The following is a 23,847-nucleotide window of genomic DNA, read 5'->3' on the forward strand; positions in this document are numbered from 1 at the left end:
TCAACAGATAGCCTGTAGCCATCTTAAGTAGTCTAATCAAGTAATACTTCACTTATCTTAAATTCCCTGAAGACGTTGAAGTATCGATAAGTTTCACTTTTAGTCCAGTTTTAATGGTGTCATTTTAATTATAAGGGGGTTTTTTTATACAGTTTGCTGTTGTTAAATGGCCCCCAATCAATCATTCAATCAATATGTTCACTGTTTTCCATGGATGCATGCAAGAAAAGATAAGTTTTCTTTAAGAAGTCAAGGTAACACAGCATGACTAATTGATTTATAAATGGTATTTTTTTTGGGGTGAAGTGTCCCTTTAAATGTGACATTAAATTACTGCATGAGTGGGAAGTTTTTAAAAGTGCGGAATAAAAGTTGTTTTAAGTGGACGTTATTTTTCCTTTACAATAATTTAAATTGAAAACTCATTTTTTTTTTTTTTTTTTTTTTAAAAAGAAAAAAGAATAATAATATTCCAATAGTAAGAAATAAATATTTTCTCATGGTGGCATCATGGAGCACGCGCTCCCATATCCGCGCACACGCGCCCAGACTCCAGCAGGAGACCCGAAACTAACAAAACAAATAAAAAATCTTTAATTATTTACTGTTAAACTGCACTCAGTTTGAAATGACGTCGCTCACATAGAGCCGAGTCAAGGGCAAAGGGGTAACCGGTGAAAGGAAAGAAGTTCCTGGAAACAGCAGAGGTGGGACGCCGCGGTTCAAACTGCGAGATTCCTCAGAGGCTTGACTTCTCTGCTCAGTGCACAGCCATCACAAACTCTGAGAGAAACACGGCAGCTGATCTCTTGTTGTCATCCAGATTACATTCACAGCTCGGCGGACTGCAGGAGCGATTCATCCTGACATGTCACTTTGGGGAAAGTGTTTGCGACAACAGCAATAGGTAAGTGAACGCGCCATCGACAATAGAGGTATGATGGAAAACTTGACTGCAAAGTCCTTTTTTTCTCTTTTACTTTTTCAGAAACACTTGTAAGCATTTTTTTATTAAACTTTTATTAGATTAAATCGAGTAGCTGCTGTTCTTATGGATTATAGTGGGAAAACAGATTTTCTTTATAGCCTAAAAGTTCCATCAGTATGTTTATGATACATTATGTTAACTCTCATAGCATGCTGATATTTAAAAATAATATACTGTCTTATGATAACATCCTTTATATTGGCTAATATCTGTATTTTTTGTGTATCTGTAAGTACAATGTAAAATACATGGTGCACAGTGAAGTTATCTCCAGTTGAGTGGTTTTCTGCAGGTTTGAAGTTCAAAGTACAAAGTCTGTGTATTGTTGGTTTAATATTACATTTATTTGTGGACTGTAGGTTTTATATTTTGTTGTTTTTGTTTCCTAGGTATGAGCACTGCATCATCGTAAAGCACAATTTACAAACTGCTGCTCCTTGGATCAACTTCCTCATGAGCCTCTCGTGACTTTCCTTCAGCCATGAGTGGAAAAAGTTGTCAGCTCCTGGTGTCTCCTTGCAGCGTGTCCCCGTCACTGAGCATGATCAGAGGACACCAGTCCCAGCCCATCAGGCTGCCCATGTCCTCCCCGCAACTGGCCGATCTCAATCCCTCCTCGGGTATGGAGAAAGTGACAAGAGGAGCCATCCACTCCTTTGCTTCTGGGAAACAGAGCGGAAGCCATGTTGTGCTGCCAACCCTGAGCCTCCGCAGACAGGTGCTGACCAACGGGAAACATCTGAACATATCAACTGCATCCCCACAGCAGCAAGTGCCTATACATCATCGAACAACCAAAGCAGTGGCAGCTACTGTACAGACTGGACGTTGCTCCTCTCACAGCTTCAAAGGTAAAAACAAAGGTGAAACATATCTAATCGCAAAATGCAGGTGCAACTTCACTCTCCAGGACAGTATTTTCAATTTACAATATTCAGGATCTAAAACAGAGCACACAGCCCATAAAATAATAAGTCTGACAGAACGATGCCGTAAACAAAACCACAACTGATTTACTATTCACTTCATTATACTTCACTTATTCTCAGTGTGCTCCTCACAACCTCACTGTCTTCCTGCCAGCTACGTCTTGTTCTTATTTATTGATAATTAACCAAGCATAAAGCTTGTCCCTAAATTTTCTACGGGGGAAAAGTGGAAGGAGGTGAAAAGCTCATTAGTGATTAACAGAGCAGAAAGTGTCAGGTTGGCGAGGGAAATTCCGCAATCTGCTGCATAAACCTTAGTTAAAGCAGATTTAATGTGATGCGTTTGAGTTTTATTTGCATTTGCTAATGTGTTTTCCAGATAGTGGCGTAATATTATGCTAACACTTTCAACTGATCTGTGGGGATTTATTGAATGTGGATAAAAGTTGTTGCTCTGCTATATACACTGCTGTACATTTATTGAATTTTGGGTTTGTGTCCAGCAGCTTGCTCGGTGTCTGGAGCTACCATGGAAGTTCTTGGTCAGCCAGCCGCTGCTAATCTGACAATGACCAGCAGTCCCATGACTGTTGTGACAGGCCAACGATATACTGCACAACATCCTCCATCACATCCACACAGTGTGCAGATTCCCCACACTGACGCCAGGTGGGTAATATCAATAATAGTATGTGATGATGAGCTCGCTAAATCTTAGGAGTGATATTAAAGTGGATAACAACAATCTGTTTCAGATCCGTACAATCCAGAGAATCCCTGGCATCCACTACTCTGAGTCTGTTTGAAACACAGTCAGTGTTCAGTGGCAGACACGACTGGTCGTACGGCTACCGTGTGCTTCCTCCACTGGGTCAGTGCTCCAACCAGGCAAGCGAGGGAGGGGAGCAGCTCAGCCTCCCACCTGGCACAGCCATGTCCGGCACAACCATATCAGGTGGCACTAGCACCTCTGCTTCCCTGCCCTCGTACCTCTTTGCATGTGATGCCGGGAGCCCCAGACAGTCTCGTGCAAAAAAGAGAGCTCTCTCCATGTCGCCTTTGTCGGATGTCATGGGTATTGATTTCAACTCCATCATACGCACATCACCTACTTCACTCGTGGCTTATATCAATGGTTCCCGCAGCTCTCCAGCCTCTCACCCTACACTCTCACCTGTCCACTCTGAGGGGTACGGTCACTTCCTGGGTGTGAGAGGCAGCTGCATCCCCCACACCCATCCCTACAGCACACCAGGCTCTTCACAGGCTCTGGCCCCACAGACAGATTATGGCCGTATGCAGCTGCTTGAAGAGGGAGGGGGTCTGGAGAGCCAGATGGCAAACATGGTGGTGGACCAGCAGTGTCTCCCAGAGGAAGGAGGGGCACTGGAGAGGACTTCAGCGAGCTGCAGCCAAACCACCAACAACCTGCTGCCTCCTCCACAGTTGCAGCCAACACTGCTGACTACCATCCAAGAAGCTGCTACTCCACAGGGGCCTCCACCACCCTACCACTCACACCAGCACATCCACCTCACTAGACGTCACTGCAAAATAAAGCCGCCCTCTCAGGACCCTCTCACACACGCTCCCATGGTCCCTACCAGGCATGGGATGAGCTTTCTACCACAGGTCCCTATGCTGGAGGAGGAAGAAGGGGAGCTGGAGGACTATGGGGCCCACTGCTGCAGGTGGTTGGACTGCAGTGCAGTGTATGACCAAAGGGAGGAGCTGGTAAGGCACATAGAAAAACTACATGTGGATCAGCGGAAGGCAGAGGATTTCGCATGCCACTGGGTGGGCTGTCCACGCAACTTCAAGCCCTTCAATGCTCGATACAAGCTTCTTATCCACATGAGGGTCCATTCAGGAGAGAAACCCAACAAGTGCACGGTACAACATGCAGATCACAACCTTGTCTTTTCTCATGCAACAGAATCTATTTTTCATACTTTATATCTCTCTGCCTCTTAGAAAGAATATTCCTTCTGCTATCTCCCCTGCTAACAATACACAGATAGCACAGCTCTCTCTCAGGCAGATGAATGTTTTTTTACCACTATGTGAGAAGAATGAGTGAATGCAGTCAAAGCAGGAACATGATGAATGTCAGGGGCTCACTGAGTTCAATTCTCAATGTTCCATTCAAAGCCACAGTATCTAGGTGAAGGCTTTCAAGCCTCAGGCTGCAGGAAAAAAAACCTTTTTTTAGGGCAAATGCCTTCATGTGCTCTGTGTTCATGGCCAAGGTTTAGATCAAAAATATGGCCCCTCTCTCCTCTTAACTTTAGCCATGGGGTAATTAGCAGAGCTCTGTGATAATTGACATGGGAGTTAACTCAATTATGTAGTTATTAAATCAGCACAAAGGATGCCTAGCCCTTTAGATCTGGCATGGCACTGTGCCTCTCTAGTAGCTAGTGGGCTTGTCAGCAGCAGGGGGTTTGCCAGGCCACCGTCTGACAAACTTGGCTGTCGATCTGGGAAGGTGATGCCCCATAGTCTGGCTCTCTACAGGTCTGCGTTTGTGGCCAAAGAGTTGGAGCTTATCCATGGGCCGAATTATTGATGAACTAGTAGCTTTGTTTGTCCGTGATGGATGATCTTGTTCTTTTAGATGTGTTGCAGTTTAATGATGCCTCTTTAGTTTGTTCATTTGTTTTAAATGTGAAGTGAGGATATTAGAAACAAGACTAAGAGTCTAAAGCTGTCAACATGCAAATATGCTCATGGAGGCAATGCTAATATGCACATGTATGTTTACCATGTTCACCATATTAGCAACGTGTGTTAGCCCACCACATTCTCACTCCAGCTCCGTCACATATTGACGTTTTGGTCATAGACTTTCCACTGGGTGTGTTTGTTGTTGATGTTCTGGGACGTCAAGTTCTGCCTGTTACATGCATTGTCTTCTTTCAACTTCCATTCTCACAGGAAGTTTATGGTAGTACAACACTGCAAATTGGCAGGTTTTTTTTTTCCTTCAACAACAAAAACACGTGGTTGGGTTTAGGAAAAAAGAACAGGATTTGGCTTTAGAATCTTTCGTGATGCGAACACGGCTCTCTCTGGTCAAAGTCAGTATTTGTTGGACCCATCCACCACCCCTCCTGCCCCTCCCACTCAGACTTTCGCCACCTTAACTTTCGTCCTTGTCCAACTGTGTTTTCCCCCTGACGCTTTAAACTATAATGGCAACCAGCCGTCTATGATACCAAAGTTAAAGGACTTTTTTCATTGGTTGACGCCGCAAGTCACTATGCCAGATTTCAACAACTTTGGAGTGAGACTAGGCTCATTCGCCAGTGGCGTAAGGTAGTTACAACTGGCGCACGCTATTATGATGGGCCCAAATTTATGCTATTGTGCACATATCATCTCGTCACATGATCAAACAGAGACTCAACATGGATGACATCAACATATATATTACCCAGCAATCATTGTTCATCATCATCATCATCATCATCTTTCTCTATGGGCCCCCAACCTCACAGTGCAACCCACACTGCCTGCACTGTGTATATTTCCGCCCCTGGTGTTAGCATAGGCAACACGCCCCCTTCGATATTTAGAATGTGTGCCTCCATCAAAGTAGCCCAGGACTTTTACTTTGACATAATTAAAGACATTTACACCATAAACTGATACAGAAAAGGGACAAATCAGTGCATAAAAATCGCCAGAATGGAGGAAAATAAGAGTTGATGCTCAAACTTTCTTGACAGAGGACCCCCAAAACCACCCGTTTCATATGTGTCCCCTCCCAATATTAAAGCAAAACCTACACCCTTGTGTGTTAGCATGCTAATATTTGTTGATTAGCGACAAATTCCATCTACACCAGCTCTGCAGGTAATTGGTTTTAAGTAAGTATAATAATGTTAATCTAATGGTGGCATTCAATAAAAATTCAACCAAAGTCTGGACCAAAGTGGTTGGTGAAAACATGAAAACACATTGCTAGCATGGATAAAAAAATATATCTGGACTGTACACCACTCTCAACTCCCTCCTTTGTTTTTTTTTCTCACTCCCACTGGGAAAATACTTGAGACTTCGATGAGTAATTGACAAACCACTCGCCAAACATGCTTCACATCGCTGCTTTCAACAAGTCAATTATTAACGGCATGTATACCTGCAGTCGACCTTTTGTACCAAAATACTCACTTATTAGTTGGAGCTCGCTCTGTTGCCATGGGGCTGCAAATGTGGGATGGGTCTGTGTTCCGTGTAATCATTCAATAATGAAGAAAGTATTCATGGTCACAACCCATTGCCAAAAACAGAATTGGCACAAAGTGGCACTTGTGTTTGTGGTACAGTAATTATAGTACGGGCTAATTCGTAGTGAAGAGACAGCACACTCGACTCATCTTTCCTGTGCTTTAATGAGACATTTTGATTCTGTGTGGATTTTCTTCAGGTCAAGACTGAACATTATGTCAAGAGTGCAGGCTGTTTCTGTCTTTACATGAGCGCTTCCATACATCTTTGCGTGAGGATGTGCATGTGATTACACCTACTCCCTCTGAGGCAGAAAAGTAGTGCTTAAATGATGGAAATGCCAGATGTGAAAACTCTGGATCTCACAGAACAGTTTGTAAAAGCTAAAGTCCTCTAACATTTAGAGAAAACAAATTTCTCTTCAATGAGCCCACCTCTCATATAATACAGTCGTCCAATATGCAGCAGCCAGTTTTTCCTTGGCAGTGATTGGCAGGTAAATAAACTGATGCATGATAAATGAAGTGAGAGCTCGCAGCAGCAGAACAATGAGGTAGCTCTTGTTACACATTGAAGGTATAGGGCAGGCCCAGGCTTGTACCTGTCATCTCACAATCTGTTTGACAATGATTCAGCAGATTGTTAACATATCCTTGACTCACCAGTTTGTTTGTGTATGTCACTGTGATTTAAACATATGAGGTTTTAAAAGCACTATGTGAAAACTCCACTTGGTTAAGTTGTAGCAAGCACATATAAATGTTATTCCTGAATTCAAATTCTACTGGCTGTTGTTCAGTAAAATAATAACTGGCACCAGTGAGCATCAGTTCTTGGCAAAGTTGGCCAAATTTGACTTCATCCTCTTTCCTTCAGTATGCATTATTCATGCTGTGATCAGGAGTGAAAATGAAACCTTAGTTCTCTGCTAATCCACTAAATTTTTCCCACATGAGCAGCTTGTAATTCAAGCCTCGCTGATGCCAGTGAAAGCAGGCCCGATAAGATTTCAGGTTTGACAACATTTTAAGCGCCATCCTTACAATTGTTTGGAGGGAAATTACTTAGATTTAACCCTAGGAGATAATGCTTTAGCATCTGGAATACACGTTCATGTAACAGATTCTTTCATTATTTGCATTAGTAGACAAAGGCGTTAGCTGATCCAGAGCTCTGAACCTCTTCCTTGGGTACATGAAAAGTCCCAGTATCTTCTGAAATTTAGGTGGTAACAAGTCATTGTCTTTGCAAGTCACAAACAAGTCTCAAGTCAAATCCCAAGTCAAGCCAGGCAAGTCCCATGTAAAGTCCAACATCAAGTGCCAAATCAAGACTGACAAGTCCCAGGTCACGTCCTATGTCCTAAACTTTAAAGGCCCGTTTCCACCGCAGGAACTTTGGGGTAAATTTACGGGGCCCGTGCCGTTGGTGCGTGTCTCCACCGCAGGACCCACCCCCGAAGGACAGAGTTCCGGAACTTTTACAGGGGCTAAACAAGTCCCTGCCTCGGAGTAGGTACTCAGAACGCCCCGAAAACTCCTGGCTGGGGCTTGGGGATTACTTGGTGCTGATTGGATATACTCAAGGTGGAATGTGACATCAACAGAAAGCAACAAATAGCCGGCATTTTTAAAACTCAGCAGACGAGGGTTAGCTCGTTCATAGCTTCCACTGCCATGTAAACAAACTCAATAACCGGTCCGTGAAAAACATATTTTTTCTGGCGGATATCTTAGTTACAACATGATTGAGCTAGCAAAGCAGTTTTGTGATGCTATGTGTGGTATTTATTCAGTTTTGGGAAATCGCAATGTCTAGAAAGCATCAGCTGACAGGGACAGCTAACAGCAGCAGCAGCAGCAGAGCTAACATCAGGACGTCATCTGTTAAAAGCCTCCCGTTGTCGGATACGACATGAAACTACTCCAGTTAGCTCAGTCATGTTGTAACTAAGACATCCGCTGGAAAAAAGATTTTTTTCACGGGCCACTTTGTGAGTTTAGTGAGTTATTACAGACACCGCTATCGGCTAACAGCTAACAGCGTCCCTATGCCACTACGTCGCCCTGGTCAAAATGGTCGCGCAACAGTTACATCACATCCAGAGCCCGGTAACTTTACAGGAACCATCCTCCTACTCCGCTCTCTCAGTGGAGACACGGCGGTTGAGAGGGCCGAGCGAGGGGACGTTCTTGTAGTAGTTCCTGCCCCCCAAATAGTACCAGGAACTTCTTCAGTGGAAACGGGCCTAAAGTCTCGAATCCCATGTTAGCCATGTTAATACTTTGAACTGAGTTCCCAACACCTAAACAAGTCATAATGCGCTCTTCACCAAATGTAATGCTAATTTAAATGTACAAAAATAACCAATGCTTTTTAAAATTTGCATTTATTTGTTTAAATGAGTTTGATAAATACGACTTTAGCTGTTAAGCATTAGCTTGCTAGCTATATCAATGTTAGCCTCATTTTACCGTTTTTTTGTTTACCACAACGTAGTTTTTGTACACAGACAAAATTATCTTTGGAATGTTTTTTTTTTTTTTTTTTTCAACTGGAGGTCAATAACATAACGTAAGTGATAATAGTTCGCTCCTGCAACTTGATTGGATGGATGGGAAGTGTCGACTTCCTGGGAATAAATAGCGTTAAGGTTACTTGAATCGAAAAATGAAAGGAAATTAATGATTTTTTCCACACTTTATAATCTTTGGTCTTGAGGGAAGGCATCCATTATTTTCAAGTCAAAATGCATTGGTGTCATTGGTGTTAAAGTCCAAGTCAAGTTGCAAGTCTTTTTTGATTTTGTTGAGTCTAAGGTCATCAAGTTTGTTCATGTGACTCTAGTCCACACCTCTGCCAGTTACTGACAGTTTTGTACATGTGATGTTTTAATTATTCTAAAGCTCATATGTTTGATTTTATTTTCTGTTCCAAACTTTGAGTAGCTGTGCCAAAAATTATTTCTCGTGTAGCAGAAAGGTACAAGTCACCAGAGACAGCGACTGGGAAGCTAAAAATATACAGTCGAAGGAAACAGGTGAAACAAAAAAAGAGCTAAGAGGGGAGAAACATCACTTGTGAAACAGGGAAGAGTGGAATTCAGAGTGAATTGACCTCAGGCTAAGACTGGGCACTGGACAGACTCTGCTGGCACAGACTGCAGCTGTCATTGTTCAGCCAGGGCATGAGTACCTGCCAGGACCTGTCAGAAGCTGGCTGTAACACTGATCTACACTGAGGAGCCATGCTGCTTTCTTTTCAGACCAAACGTCCCTCGCGACAAACTAAAAAGCCCTCCGCGCTTTATGAGAGCTTTATGAGACAGAGAGAGAGTTACACAGTTACCCACCCCTGGCTAGTCTCGAGTCTTGGCAGTATTTTAGCTTTATGCTGGTTCTCAGTTGTCTGACCACTTTGGCTGTGAGAGACTATTTATCTCTGTCTGTGCCGTTTTTCATGTGGCATTCTAGCTGAGGGGTCTGTTGTTAATTCTTTTCTTTAAACTATATTTAGGATTGGTCCACTTTGCAAGACCATCCCCTTTATGAAGAGCATTTATTGTAATAGACCAGAATTGGAAAGAGTGCCAGAGCGAAAATGCGTGGGAAGAGGTTATGGGAAGCCGGTCTCATTTTGTGCTACTCTACAGTTTTGTTCTTTTTCCAATTTAGTCATTTGCTTTGAGAATTGGATTCTTCATATGCAGTGCTTATCAAATCTATGCTCTTATCAAACATCATTACAAACATTAAATTGTGACAAAAGTGTTGCTTCAAAGTTCAGTAAAAAGTGATGTGAAAAATCTTTATTTTCAAGTTCAGTTGCAGAAGAAGCGGGATAGTTTCTTAATAATAGATGTCAGGAAACAGCTGTGTCGTGATGAGAAAGTAAGGCAAGTGTTACTGTGGAATGCGGAGGAATGTTATTAGTGAACTATTAATGGGCAGAAACATTTTAATTTGGCTTTGGCAGCGATGACTGAGAGGTATCAGTATGTCAGGAATCTCGTCTTAGAGGAGAAAAATAACAAAATTGGACATGGTCTGTGTGTTTCTCCATAAGGCTTAGTAAGTACATTCCAGCCCCCCTGTGAACAGGAAGGGAGAGAGTAACAGAGAAAGACATATTTTAGCAGTGAAGTCACTGTGGTCGCATGATACTGCAAAAAAAGGAGCTGTTTTGTTGGTTAGGATTACTGTGGCCTTGCACTTGCCCATGAAGTAGTGCAAGACTTGTGTGCTGCCTCTTATACACATAATGTATTCATTCCTCTGTCTGAGTTTTGCTGTAAATGTATCACAGATAGTTTACAAGTGACTTTTTTTGTTTTGTAATTGATAGCTACCAGCCGCTGTCAAGGTGATGCAAGATGAGCGATTCAAAACACAAATGACAATACAGTGATGTGTGTATAAACACTGACCCCTGCTGGTGACACACACAACCATCAGAACTGTGTTACTTTTATTACAATAGAAAAATTAAATGTATAATTGAAACAGTGGGAGAGTAAAAGAACTCTCTTTTTTTTTCTTTTTCTTTTTTTAGATTTTTTGCAAGAGTGTTAGGGTCAAATCATAGTTTTCACAAACCCACATAGTTTTCACAAATCATATTGTTTTAAATCACAAACCCTCATGATTATGTGTATAAAACAATATTCAGATCCCAACATCACTGTGACAACGATAGCTTCTCTTACAACATGAGTGCATACAAAACACAAAAAGAAAATGGGTGAAAACACACCATGGATTTCTACTACATTTGTGCCCCTGTAAATTCGGTATCATATCGAATAACTCTGACTCTGACTACTATCTTAACTTGATAGTAAACTCCTAAGAATTACCTGTCAGACTAGGGCATGACCATGACTGTAATTAAAACGGCTCACAAGCAGAAACCATTTAATTTTAATAAGGTTATTTCTGGGCCTGTGCACGGACAGAGAGTGCTTGTTAAGCATCACACATAGCGGATTGTTTAAAAAATTGATCTATTAGACTCTAGCTTCAATTATCGGTGCCAGATTTGTCAGGAAGATAATGTGATGTGCTCTGTATCAGTAGTAGCTCTGTAGCAAAGTTACATGCAGAGGATATTTCCAGTAATTAGCACTGTAACACCAACACTGGCACTGTCATCTAAATTACGTAGTACAAACTGCAGCGAGTAGGAATTGGCTTGAACAGCAATGTGGTTGTATAAAAATCAGACATATAGAGACAAGGAATCCCATCATGCTCACTACAACAGCCAGGAGTTTAAGCTCTGACTAGATAAACTTCCAATAAAACTACAATGCACCGGCCCCTCCCAAATGTTTCCTCCTCTCAGGGCTTTGCTGCTTCATAGCTGCTCACCTGTCGACCGTGAAACTACTCTAGCAGTGAGCAGTTAGGGCTTACCTCAGTGTCAGTTGAGACTAATTGACCATAATTTTTCTATTCAAAAGGTTTTCTGTATTTCCTTGTTTTCAATCCCTCCCACACACACAGATCAGCAGGCTTTTGTCTGCAGCAACTTATAGCTAATAAGCTCATAGCTCCAGGTGCATGTGTAACATCAGGTTGGAGATGCTTGTAGAGCTTATATTGGATATTTCACCAGATGGAGCCCACAGCAAAAATACATAAATGACTTCAAATTAATGTCCCCCAAGTGTCTTTTAAATGTAGCAGAAATGTGTTGATCTGTTAGCAGGACAATTTTTACACTGTTTATGTGCGTTTACAGTTCGAGGGCTGCAAGAAGGCTTTCTCTCGGCTGGAAAATCTGAAGATCCACCTACGTAGCCACACAGGGGAGAAACCGTACGTGTGTCAGCACCCAGGATGTCACAAGGCCTTCAGCAACTCGAGTGACAGAGCCAAACACCAGCGTACACACCTGGACACAGTGAGTGGCAGCCTTGCACAAATGCATACAATAATGGATGGTACTTCAAGGCTTGTTTATGTGCACGTGTGCCTGCATGTGTCTGTGGTTGTGTAGAAGCCATATACGTGCCAGGTGCCTGGCTGCGCAAAGCGTTACACTGATCCCAGCTCCTTGAGGAAACACGTGAAATCCCACTCCACTAAAGAACGGCAGTTGCGGAAGAAGGTACTGTACGTACTACAATACATGCTGTTATACAATTCACAAGTTTTTCCTTTTTGAGAACAAACATTGTTCTTGAGAATGTATTTTACTGTGAAACATAAAACTAAGCACACACCTGAATGAACGTGTAAACTGTCCGCCAAGCAGCAGCCTCTGTGACTGGAAAATTAAGCTAGCATTGAAGTGCCAAAAACTGCAGTTCCTTAAATGGCCACATGAGGCTGGCTCCAGAAGCGAGTCAATCCCCATAGACACCTATCATAAAATGCACAACTTAACAGCAGAAATAAACATGTTTACAGCCTGGTATACGAAACGGTTTTGATCTCTTTTGCTACTTTCAACATTCATGACAACTGTACAGGGGGATGAATATTTATATGTCTTACCCGCTTATGTTTTATTAAGTTATAGCTTAACAGCATATTTAAGGACGGGGCCACTTGAGTGACAAGCTGTCTGCAAGGTGTCTCCACAGTCTATGATCAGATCCACCCCTCACTCCTCCATAGCTCCACCCTTTCGTCCAAATATCGTATCTGGCTCCAAAAAACCAAGATAGCGACAGCCGTAATCGAAGTTCAAGGCTTCAAAACAGAGGTCTGCAAACCAATAGGTGATGTCACAGTGGCTACGTTCATTATTTTTATACGGTCAATGCTGTCCGCTAAATTATGTTGACAAATATGTTGTACAATATGTTGTACAAATCAAATGAATTTGATTTGTACAACATTTGCTGCCTCCAGGTTTTGCTGTCAAGAATAACTTCCCACCTTTACCGAATCTCATTAGTGATGATTGCAAGTAGACAGCATCACAACCTGAACATTTGCAACCATACAGCAAACAAAAGAAAAGCTACCTTTCACATGTCATCATGTCACTGTGCTTTAATTTTTCCTAATTAGCTGACAGCATTGAGCATTATCCTCTCGTGTATGTGCTCTCCATCCCACTCTGTTCAACTCTGCAACTTAACTGCTCACAGAAAAATGTCATTTACTTTAACTTTCATTAACTCACATGTAGGTGTGCGCGCCGTCAGATGAAAATCCTACTTTCATCCACTCACGCTCACACTGGCAGACCCAGGTCTCACAGCACCACACATAATTATGTTGTTTGTCATGTCTTTGTCTTATTTTCACCTTCTTTATTTCCCACTCAGGTTGACACCATTTCAAACTTTCACATTATGGCACTGCAGTTGAGATTTTTGCATGCATGCGAGAGATTTATGCTCTTTAGCTCTTACTGAGGGTAATGTCACCATAGATACAAAGAAGGTGGGTTGTTACTAAAAAAAAAAGTGAAGTCTCCCACATGCATGGCTTCTTTCATCTAAAACTCAAATAAATGTTTTTTGTTATTGTGATGTCACTGATGCTTCTCAAGATCAAGGGCATGTTATTTATTTGTTTCCTACTAAGGCCACTGCAATATAAACTGTATATTAACCCACATAGCATCCATAATCTCTTAGTGCTTGTCATTGCTGCAAATAGTTCTCAGGATAGCAAAGCTATAATCCTTGAGATTGTCATAATGCTTGCTACTATTTATGACTGGCTTTTATTCTGCTATGGCTATTATATTAAAAAAATATATAAAGTGCACAACATTCATTGTAAAGAGAGAGGTAAGAGAAGTAATATATAGCCAGAGCGATGATGGCATTAATACTGTTAGATATATAATACAACAACTAAAAGAAAATTCCTCCAGAATCACATAACTGTTAAAGCTGTTTACCACTGTTTACACCGATGAGCCAAAACATTAAAACCACTGGCGAGTGAATAACATTGATCATCTTGTTTCAATGCAATGTTCCATTGGGAAACCTTGGGTCCTGGCATTCATGTAAATGCTACCTGATGCGCTTCACCCACCCAAACACTGTTGCGGACCAAGTAAACCCCCTTATGGCAGTGGCACTGGTCGATGGCAGTGGCCCCCCAGCACACCACAAAAACTGCTCAGGAATGATTCGAGGAATGGGACTAAAAGCTCAAGGTGTTGACCTGGCCTCCAAATACCTCAGATCCCAATCTGATCCATTTGACGGACGTGCTGGTACCCCAGAGGTACCCCCGATCCACGGTGGGTCCTCCTTGAATCGGACTTGGCTTTGAAGGCATGAACACAGGACCTCTGGGGGTGTCCTATAGTGTCTGGCGCCAACATCTTTTGGGTCCTGTGGGTTGTGAGGTGGGGTAACAGCACGTCCCACAGATGTTTGATCAGACTGGGATTTGGGGACTTTGGAGGCCAGGTCAATGCCTTGAGGTCTCTGTCATGTTTCTCAGGCCACTCCTGAGCAGTTTTTGTGGTGTGGCATGGTGCAATGTCCTGCTGGGGGGGCCAATGCTACTGGGGACTGCCGCTGCCATGAAGGGGGGATACCTGGTCTGCACTGGTGTTTAGGTGGGTGGAGCGTGTCAGGTGGCATCCATGTGAATGTCAGAACCCAAGTTTTCCCAACAGAACATTGCATTGTAACAAGATGATCGATGTTGTTCACGTCACATGTCATTGGTTTTAATGTTTTGGCTGATCGGTGTATGTTCCACGTGCCATGTCTCCAGATGAAATCCACTGCTGATGTGCCTCAGGACACGCTGACAGACTGTTTAACCATCCATCCTCTGCAACCAAGCCTTTCTCCCCTGACGAGGATAGACGCTTCCCCTGGTGCATCCCATGAGTGTATACCAGAGTATTCTGGTATGTTAAAGTCCTGGCTCTTTGCATTAACATGTCTGATGTGAAAACCAGACACTTAAGCATATCCCCCATGCAACCATGTGCACATAATAGGTTTATCTATTAGATTTAGGCTGTGGTGGACAGCCCTGAAGTGTCTGTCATCCTGTTCCTCAGCTGCTCCACAGGGGCGAGACTCCACCAGCAATCCTCACCTGGCTCTGTTGTGCTCCTTGCAAGACAATTACAGGTACTGAGGATTTCTTTTTTAATTTTGTATTTAAGTTTTGAATAATTTTACAAAATCATTCAAACTGCTTTACTGTTCTTTATCTATGTATACATATATAATTGGACAGGAATCAAAGCAACATTTTAGGGGGAAACAAAGTCACTAAAGCAAACACATACCCATTCATACGCAAAAAAAACAACAACCAAAGGCTGTTCACATGAATCATTTTGAATCGCTGTGGAATATAACCATATGCAGCAGCATAACAGTTGGAGCTGTTAGCTTTACTCAGCAAGCCAACTGGTATTTTCTTTTGATTTTGTATTCCCATTGGCACAGTTACAACTTTAACCATGACTGATTTAAATGCTTCACAAATGTTTTTTTTTCCTCCCTTTGGATGATCTGAAACAATCAGCTTAAACATTGGTTGTCATGGCTTCAAGACTATAAGCTCATAATTGGAATAATCAGTTTAAAAGAAAGCACTGTTTTGTACCTTGATAAAAGAGTCTAAAGAGTTGGGGGTTTTGTTGGTGGTGTGTGTGTGCCGACTATGGCCGGGAAGAGGCTTTACAGGTTGAGTGTGGCTGGCAACACATTTCCCTCGTCAATCCATAGGAAAACATTCCTTCATCTATACACTTCAAAGCTTGTGATAAAGTATTTCTGTCGCTCTGGGCAGCCAGATGCTCATGGCTCCTCACTGGTTGTGATTGTTCTCATATCAGCAGTAGGCCAAAGCATTCGCTGCAGGATCCCGGGCAGACAATTGGCTTGCAAAAGCAGACCCTGCCTTGGCTCATTGGTCTCGACCACTCGCATTAATGGATGCTATAGCCACCGACAAGAGCAGCTAAGGAATTCAATAAGTGAAACATAAAATCTAAAAAATACCATTTAAGTTTCAGTGGGAGAAGAGAGATGCTGTAATTACTTTTTTTAGATGTTAAATCGATTGTAAAATCCTTGGTGCCATTTTCTGTACACTTCTCTGAGATTCCTTTCGGTTCCCATTCAGGCCCTTGCATATTGTCAGCAAACTCTGGCTGCTTTAGTATTCTTGTTATTGGCAAGTAGACCTGCAAATGTGTTATGTGGCCAAACTTAACAGCAGGGGTGTCAGCTCCCATGGCCACTGAACAGTATTTACATTTACTAGTTTAATCCTCTGTGTTTAACAATGATATACACAAATCTGAAAGTAATGTCCTTGATTTTTTTAATGTAACAATGAGCGACAGTGGTGTAAAGACTGAGGTGATTTACTGTAGGGCTGAACTCCTATGCGACCCTATACAGCACAGACTTTCAGTAAAGTAAAAGAAATTTTTCTACTTAAGCTAGAAAAGGAGAGGGAGCAGTCTTGTATTATACAGTGGCGCCCTGAAGGAGGGGCTGGGGAGGGGGCACGGCCTCTCTGATACAATTGCTGGCCCCCCTGGTGAAAAAAATGGAGGCCAACATCACTGTTTTAAGAAGCTGTGGCCATTTTTTTTTCTCTAACTTTTCAAGCTAGCATGAAAATAGTGGTATCCTGTGGAGCCAGACGACCTAAAGCATCCATTGGTACCATGCCACGCCAGCTTGTCTGGAAGGGGGCTAAATAGAGCTCCAAATTTGGGCTAATAGCTGATGTGGGACCTTGACCTCTCACCTCAGATATCTGAATAAAAATGGGTTCTATGTGTACCCACAAGTCTCCCCAAAACTTGTTGTGGGACTCAAACTGTACCAGTATTAATTTATGCATATGAGATAATAGGTAAAATTAAGTGTTAAATAAGACACCATAATATATCACTATGCAATTCCTTAACTCTCATACTGACATAGTTTTAAACTAGCCTATATGTCAACAGCATAATATGATTCTGAAATTCAGTTATGGTTTTTGGTTTTTCAGTGGCCCCTATCTGGCCACCCCTGTGAAAAATTTCTAGGGGCACCACTGCCATTATGAAAAAGTCAGTGAACAAATGGCAGGCACAGACTTTGTATTATTGTGATGGAAAATGCCATGAATGAGCTTATGTTGCACAGGCCATAGTATATATACAGACAGTGATACATCATAAAGTGCCTTTATGGTGCCTCTGTTGCTACTTGTATCAATTGCCAAGCACCGAGAATCAATCTTGTGGTCATGAACTCGATGACTAAAACACCTTAGATTGCTCTTTTTCTCCCGTACTGTGCAGAAACTATACATCGGTAAATCATCTCTGCAGGAAGCCACCATGCTAAGTGAGGCCAAGGAATCCACGAAAGCTGTAATCCTTTCCTCATTACGTAGATGTAGAAAAGATGGGGTTAGTGAGTGTTTATCTCAAATAGGTGTCAGGTTGTGCATCTCATCTGCATCATTCAAGCGAGTAAAGGATTGCCCACGGACAGTCACAAGTGATGACATGTTCATCTGATGCGAATGGTTGAAGAAAGTCTGTGTAAAATTAGCACAGACTGTGAAACTGTTACCTTGTCATTACCGCATGATGCATTCATGCTTCAGTGCTTTATTGGTTATTGAGGCTTTGTGTGAGAATGGGGCAAATATGGAATGTGACAAATGGTTTTGGTGTTAAAGTGCAACGTTTGGCTAAAAATGATCATTTAAAGGCACAGTTCACCCCAAAATCCAAAATACATATTTTCCTTTTACTTGTAAATCTATCAGTTTTGATGTTTTGGTGTGAGTTGCCGAGTGGAGATAGTGGCCATAGAGACTTCTGCCTGCACTCGAATCCACAGACCTTGTTGTGAGCAGTTTCATGTAGGAACTATTTTCTTTTTATCAAACTAAACCCGCTAACTGTATCACTGTGCAGAGGGAGCACAGCACTGCCCCTTAAGCAAGAGGGTTCTGGGTGTTTGAGTTTGCATGCTCTCCCCGTGTCTGCATGGGTTTTCTCCAGGATCTCCAGCTTCCTCCCACAGCCCAAAGACATGCAGTGAGGTTAATTGGGGACTGCCTGTAGGTGTGAATGTGAGCCTAAATTGTTGTTTGTCTCCATGTGTCAGCCCTGTGATAGTCTGGCGACCTGTGTCAGGGTGTAAACCGCCTTTTTCCAAGTGTCAGCTGGGATAGGCTGCAGCCCTTGCTGACCCTGAATAAGATAAGCGGTTATGGGTATAGAATTAATGAATGAATAATAATGTGTCTTACATTTTTTAAGAGAAACACCATACACTGAATGACAAACAGTATAGATGATGGGCACAACAAAGGAAGCACCTGTAGAACCTATTAAATCTCAGCATGGTGCAAAATACTGCCTCTTTAAAACCTACAGAATATACAGTAAAGCTTGATTCCAATCAGCAGTAAATAAAATTTAATATCAAATAAATATTTAGAAATCTTTTTATTCAAATATGCATCTTACAGGTTATGGAATCCAGCCTTATACATACCATATATTTAAATCATAAAACAGCTCTCAAAACCAAATCCTCTACTGTCTTAATTGGTTTTGAAAGTCATAACTGTACAAGGATGCCTCTGCATGGTTCGCAGAATGCAAACAAATAAAAATTGTGGTTGTTTTTTCAAATAATGAAAACATACATTGTTGTTTTTCTGAATTCCACAATCAGTGTATTTAATTCAGTCTGAAATATTTCAGGTTTGTTGATCCCTCCCCCCACCAGCTCCCCCCCGGGGACCAATGCGGGCCCTGCTCTCCCACCCGCCTCCCGCATCCTCCCAATGGGACATCCCTGCAGAACAACCGAGATCTGAAGCAGCCCAGCCAGCCTCCCGACATAGCAGATCACAATCCAGGTACTCCGAGGTTTATCATCAGTGGATTCTTAAGGTGTGTCAAACTGATGTAAATACAGTCGTGCAGAAGGGGAAGGTTCTTCAGAAAAAGGGTTTATTGTGTAAGTTTCACATCTGAAGAGCCTATTAGCAAATGTCTTGGTGGTCTGACAATCTGTTTGAACAGATTTTCTCACATTCACATTAATCAGCGCCATATCTTTATGATGTGTAGCAGGTGGCTGGTGATTTTTCTTGTTAGACAGAATCAGACAGCTCCATTCTATGTACCTTTAAATAGATATCACTTCTTTTCCCTGCGGACTTGACAGCCACTGTGATGTTGACAAGGTGCTCAGAAACACACGCTTTACTTTTAACTGCTGAGATAAGGACAAGGTTTGAAAGGGCTGAAATGCGGCTTCACGTTGCTTTTCTATAGGAATGTTTAATTTAAGGAGAAAAGCTATAGACTTTAATTGAGTTCTTTACAATGTGGATAAAAGAGTGAGGGTTTTCTCATTTACACTGCAGAGCTCTCGGGGCAGATTAAGATGCTATATTCTCCCCCACAATATGGAGGGATCACAGCACAGACCGGCTCGAGTCACCTGATGCAAGTTGATGCCTTTGGTGACAGCCTCGCTCAGGCAGTCAATAATCCCAGTGGGGTGGCCACCTCACAAACAGCTCTTTCCTGCATTACAGGTAATGAAAATACAGTCTAAACTAAATTACTCAAAGATGAGCACTTTATTGCCACAACTCTCACTGTGCATACATGCATCTGTGTATTTATTTGTGTGTGTGGGGGTCGGGTGCATCAGCAGGATTTGATGTCCACAGCCAGTCGCAGGATGGGGCTCCTAATCAAGAGCTGCATGGAGGGGATTTCTTCAGTGTGGTGGACCACCGCACAAGCCAGGTGTCCTGCGTCTACACAGAGGGATGATGTTACTCCGATGTTGGTTTTGTTCCCTTGCACTATTTTGTGTCCCCTTTCATTTAGTCAAACAGTCTATAGGAAGAACACTTTAGATAGCAAACTGGTGGCAGCTTCATTTAGTGAAATAAAAGCATATTTGATTGATTGATTGGTTGATTAATAAAACAGTCCAAGATGTTGCTCCCTGGGTCTTGAAGGAAATGACTCACATTCGCAATGCAAGTTTCTCTCTCTCTTTGACTAAATCTCTATAAATGTACTATCTGACTCAACACTCTGGCTTCTGCCTCCATAATCACTGTATACTAATGTCTGAGCACTACAGGATTTTTTTTTTTTACGTTTACTTCCTCAGTTTGTACACAGCTTGTGTATAACAATGTTAATGTAGTGAGTACTTCAGGTAGTTTATGGTGTCAATTTGCACAATGTTCAACATTGCAATCAAAGCAATGTATGCAAGGGATCATTTATTAAGGTTTTTCTTAGAACCATGGCTTTGTAACTATAGTAACAAGACAGCCTCACCATTTCACTGTAATGTTCAGAGACTTAACCTGTTAGAGTATAGTGCTGTAATGCGCCTTGATTGCTCCTGTGCCTAGATCATGAAACAATGACCGTACCAGTGATTTTACATGTTTTGGTTTATTCACTGCAAATTACACACACTTCACAAGTTCAGACTGCAGTTGATGCTTTCTAATAGCATGGTAGCCTATGTGCAACACGTTTTTAATTCTGTTCTTCTATAGTAGTGAATTTCAGTTGAGACTTGAGATAGGTGAACTACTCTATTCATTATAGCTGCCTTTATTTTTACCAGTTATTTTACTGCAGCGCAGACTTTTCACTCCAGCTCACACTTTGAGCTGCTCAAACATGTAACCATATCACAACTTTTAGTTAAAAAAAAAAAAAGTAGACATGATGATCACCAGGATTACCCAAAACAATTTGCAGTCACTAGAAGAAAATGTTGGCATTGTGCATTTTTGCAAATTCCAGATGTGTTACATTTGTACATTTCGTACATATAATATCAATGTTTTTAAAGGGATGTAGCGCTGATGACATGTAGCCTATATGCATAATCAGGAGGTGGACGGGATGGTGGATGGAGTGACACCTAGGTGAGATGCTTGCCAAGCTGCAGGCAGTGCCGGCCCATGGCATAGGCAGTGTAGGCAAATGCTAAGGGCACCGTTATCCATAGGGGACACCAGAAATGGGGGACAGAAAAAAAATCAAAATGTTTATCTTTTACTGTTTCTAACTTAAACTATTACTACTGTTGTTTTGAAATATTACATAAGGCTACAACAAAACTACATAGAAAAGCATACCAAATAATAGACAGGCCTTTTTTGTGGGTTCCTGCCACCCCCTGCCCCCCTCCTCAGCTCCTTACACTTTACCTGCTCTCTCGGGGAGATGGGAGAGTTATCTGACGTCATGTGAACCCGAAACACGTTGTATTGTCACAAGGGGGAGGCTCACCCAGGGTACCAAATGTGCTAGGCTGCAGGCCACTGTTTAAGACCAACAAACAACAAAAAAAGCTTGTTTTTTAGCAAGATATCGCTGTCTTTCTAGCGGCGATTGTACCAGCAAAACTGGATGTTTTTTAGCAAGACATCGACAGCATTTCCAGCCTTGTTACAACATAAAGAAAGATAAAGTTTCAAGATATCTAATAACATACATTAATGTGACCTATCCATGGTTTGCAGGAACACACAGTGACTACATTTATTCTGGTGATTGATTGAGTTGAAAAAAACTACTCAAACTTCATCACCATCAGCAGCAATGTAAAGTCTACATGATTTGTAGCAAATGGGCTAAAATGTGCAAAAACACTGTTATGGTGCCTCAATTTTTGAATATATTTGAAATGATTTGTATCCTTGTTTGTCATTTGTCACACCTTGTGTCTCTGAGTGATATGACAATGCACCTAACTCTCTTGTGGATCAGTTCATGGTGGCTAATTTCATTTGTTAGAGCTCACCACACAGATCACTCACAAGGTTACAGTTCCCCGCAATACAACACCCTGCAAGTGATGAAGAAGACATGTAGTGCTTTTACACATGACACATAAAGGAACCATGACGCTCTTATCATTTAAAGCTCACAAATTATACTAGAAATAAAATGAGGCAAGAGACATTGATTTAGGCTTTTTAAACTGCCTGTTGTTTTGTCACTCAAAAGCCAGGTCAGTGATTTACTAATCTAGCTAAAGCTCTACAAAATAGTGCAACAAATAGTTTGAGTGGATTTCTAAAACTGTTTTTGTTGATACTTCAAAAAGCAGCTTTGCACACACCATAAACCACATATCTTTCCATGGAGTTAATACATATGTTTCTATTTGAATGAAACAAAATAAGACAACACAACAGTAGTAATATAAATAAGACACTTGAATTCTGAAGGCAGTACACTTCAGAAATAATGAGCAAACACTGCTGTAAACCTGACCAGTGTGAAAAGTCTGCACAAGTCCAACAGGTACCTATCTTCACAGCAGTGTATTTTTCTTATTTGAAATTGAAAGGACAAACTGTTTTACTTGAAAAATTATTCTTTTAGCAAAAGAGTGTCATGCTTCAGATGGGGGTTTCACTAGTTGCCTAGCAACAACAACAGCTTTTCCAAAAAGCATCTGTTTAGTACTAGTGCTAACCAAAAAAAAAAGTGCTGCGCTGTGGACACAGGTGGTTGGTTAAGCTCTGCATGCAGTAGGAAGCCTCTTAACAATGCCGGCTTTGTTTGGTCACTGATCGCAATTTAAAAGTTGTGCGTGTTTCGAGTCCTACTCGTGCCATGTGGTAAAAGGTTTTATCTGGGAGCAAATGAGTGCCATGCTTTTTTATAGTAAGTAATTTCATAGATGTCCACGTCAGTTGTTTTTACCAATATGCACCACTTTTGTACAATGTGTGAAAATGACAAGTAGTGTGGCAATAATTTAAGGCTCAAATGTTATTGTCAATAATTGTAAAGCAAAGGTGAACATCCAGTTCACAGGGAACATTTGACAAACATCTATAATGATAACATTTAACCGTTCAGGTAGATGTATTCATAGGTGGAGTTAACTCACGAAAAACAAAGTAGGACCGTGAGGAAAATGCAAAAAATGCAACATAATAGTCAATAAAAATACAGTGGAGAGGAATGGTTCACCCTTGACCTATGCAGCCATCTGATATGGTGAATACTGGACACTGCCTGTGCACGCATGTGATTTCAAATTCACACAAAAACTGAAAAGCAAGTCAGTCTGCATTCATTTTAAATTATATACTGTGATATGTTTTTCACCCCATTTTTCTTCCTGCCTTTGCCTTTACTCTATCCTTCCACACAAGGTGGGAAAACAGAAAAATTAAGCTGATTTTAATTTGGGCAAAATTTTATACAATTTCCTCAGCTCTCAAATCTGAGAACTAGGAAACGGCTGGAATATGTTTAGACTAAACTGAGATCTTTAACGTTGGAATTTCCATATCTTTTGATGAGGATTATACATAACTGAATGAATGCAAATGATTATGGCCTACTTCTTTATTTAAAACACTCTGGGGGTGGCTATGAGTGGTTTGATGGTGAACAATTGATGTTTTTATTCGACTGTGCCTGATTTTCGTGAAATAAAAAAGTGAGCATGGAGAGAAGCATATCTCTGGGGCAAACTGTAGAGAAAGACAAATATAAAGGCAACACCCAGATGTTGCTGAGGCTGAGATAGTGACCAGAATGGGTAGCAGCTTTAGGGATACAGTTTGCTCTTTGTGGCAGGACTGGATGACAATCCCTGTGAGCCCATGTGTGAAACTTTGCCCTCTCTCTGGCCAAAATATAAGTTAACTTTTCATCTTAAGAATCTCACAATACAAGCATATGTCATTGCAGCAGAGC

General features: G+C 41.6%; 1 protein-coding gene across 7 annotated transcripts; it reads left to right on the forward strand.

Annotated features, from left to right (window-relative positions):
- Positions 1 to 586: 586 nt before the first annotated feature.
- On the forward strand, positions 587 to 21,813 carry glis3 (GLIS family zinc finger 3). 7 transcript variants are annotated; one of them, XM_050053798.1, is made up of 12 exons: positions 594 to 907; positions 1,378 to 1,839; positions 2,421 to 2,586; positions 2,673 to 3,810; positions 11,893 to 12,054; positions 12,151 to 12,261; positions 13,294 to 13,356; positions 14,853 to 14,991; positions 15,148 to 15,220; positions 18,832 to 18,989; positions 19,503 to 19,676; positions 19,796 to 21,813. In XM_050053798.1, exons 2-12 carry the CDS (start codon positions 1,470 to 1,472, stop codon positions 19,918 to 19,920), a joined length of 2,679 nt encoding a protein of 892 aa, XP_049909755.1. In that variant the 5' UTR covers positions 594 to 907; positions 1,378 to 1,469; the 3' UTR covers positions 19,921 to 21,813. The 7 variants fall into 7 exon arrangements, 6 of the variants coding, with proteins under 6 accessions (XP_049909755.1, XP_049909757.1, XP_049909761.1 ...); XM_050053800.1 differs by having other exon boundaries at positions 19,799 to 21,813; XM_050053799.1 differs by having other exon boundaries at positions 595 to 907; positions 2,424 to 2,586.
- Positions 21,814 to 23,847: the final 2,034 nt, after the last annotated feature.

The sequence above is a fragment of the Epinephelus moara genome, chromosome 9, assembly GCF_006386435.1.
Source record: "Epinephelus moara isolate mb chromosome 9, YSFRI_EMoa_1.0, whole genome shotgun sequence".
In the NCBI taxonomy this organism is placed as follows: domain Eukaryota; kingdom Metazoa; phylum Chordata; class Actinopteri; order Perciformes; family Serranidae; genus Epinephelus; species Epinephelus moara.

Coding starts and splice junctions, on each gene's coding strand:
- glis3 (XM_050053798.1), top strand. CDS start 1,470: ATGAGTGGAAAAAGTTGTCAGCTCCTGGTGTCTCCTTGCAGCGTGTCC. Junction 2,587..2,672: donor ATTCCCCACACTGACGCCAG/GTGGGTAATATC, acceptor AATCTGTTTCAG/ATCCGTACAATCCAGAGAAT. Junction 12,055..12,150: donor AGCGTACACACCTGGACACA/GTGAGTGGCAGC, acceptor GTGGTTGTGTAG/AAGCCATATACGTGCCAGGT.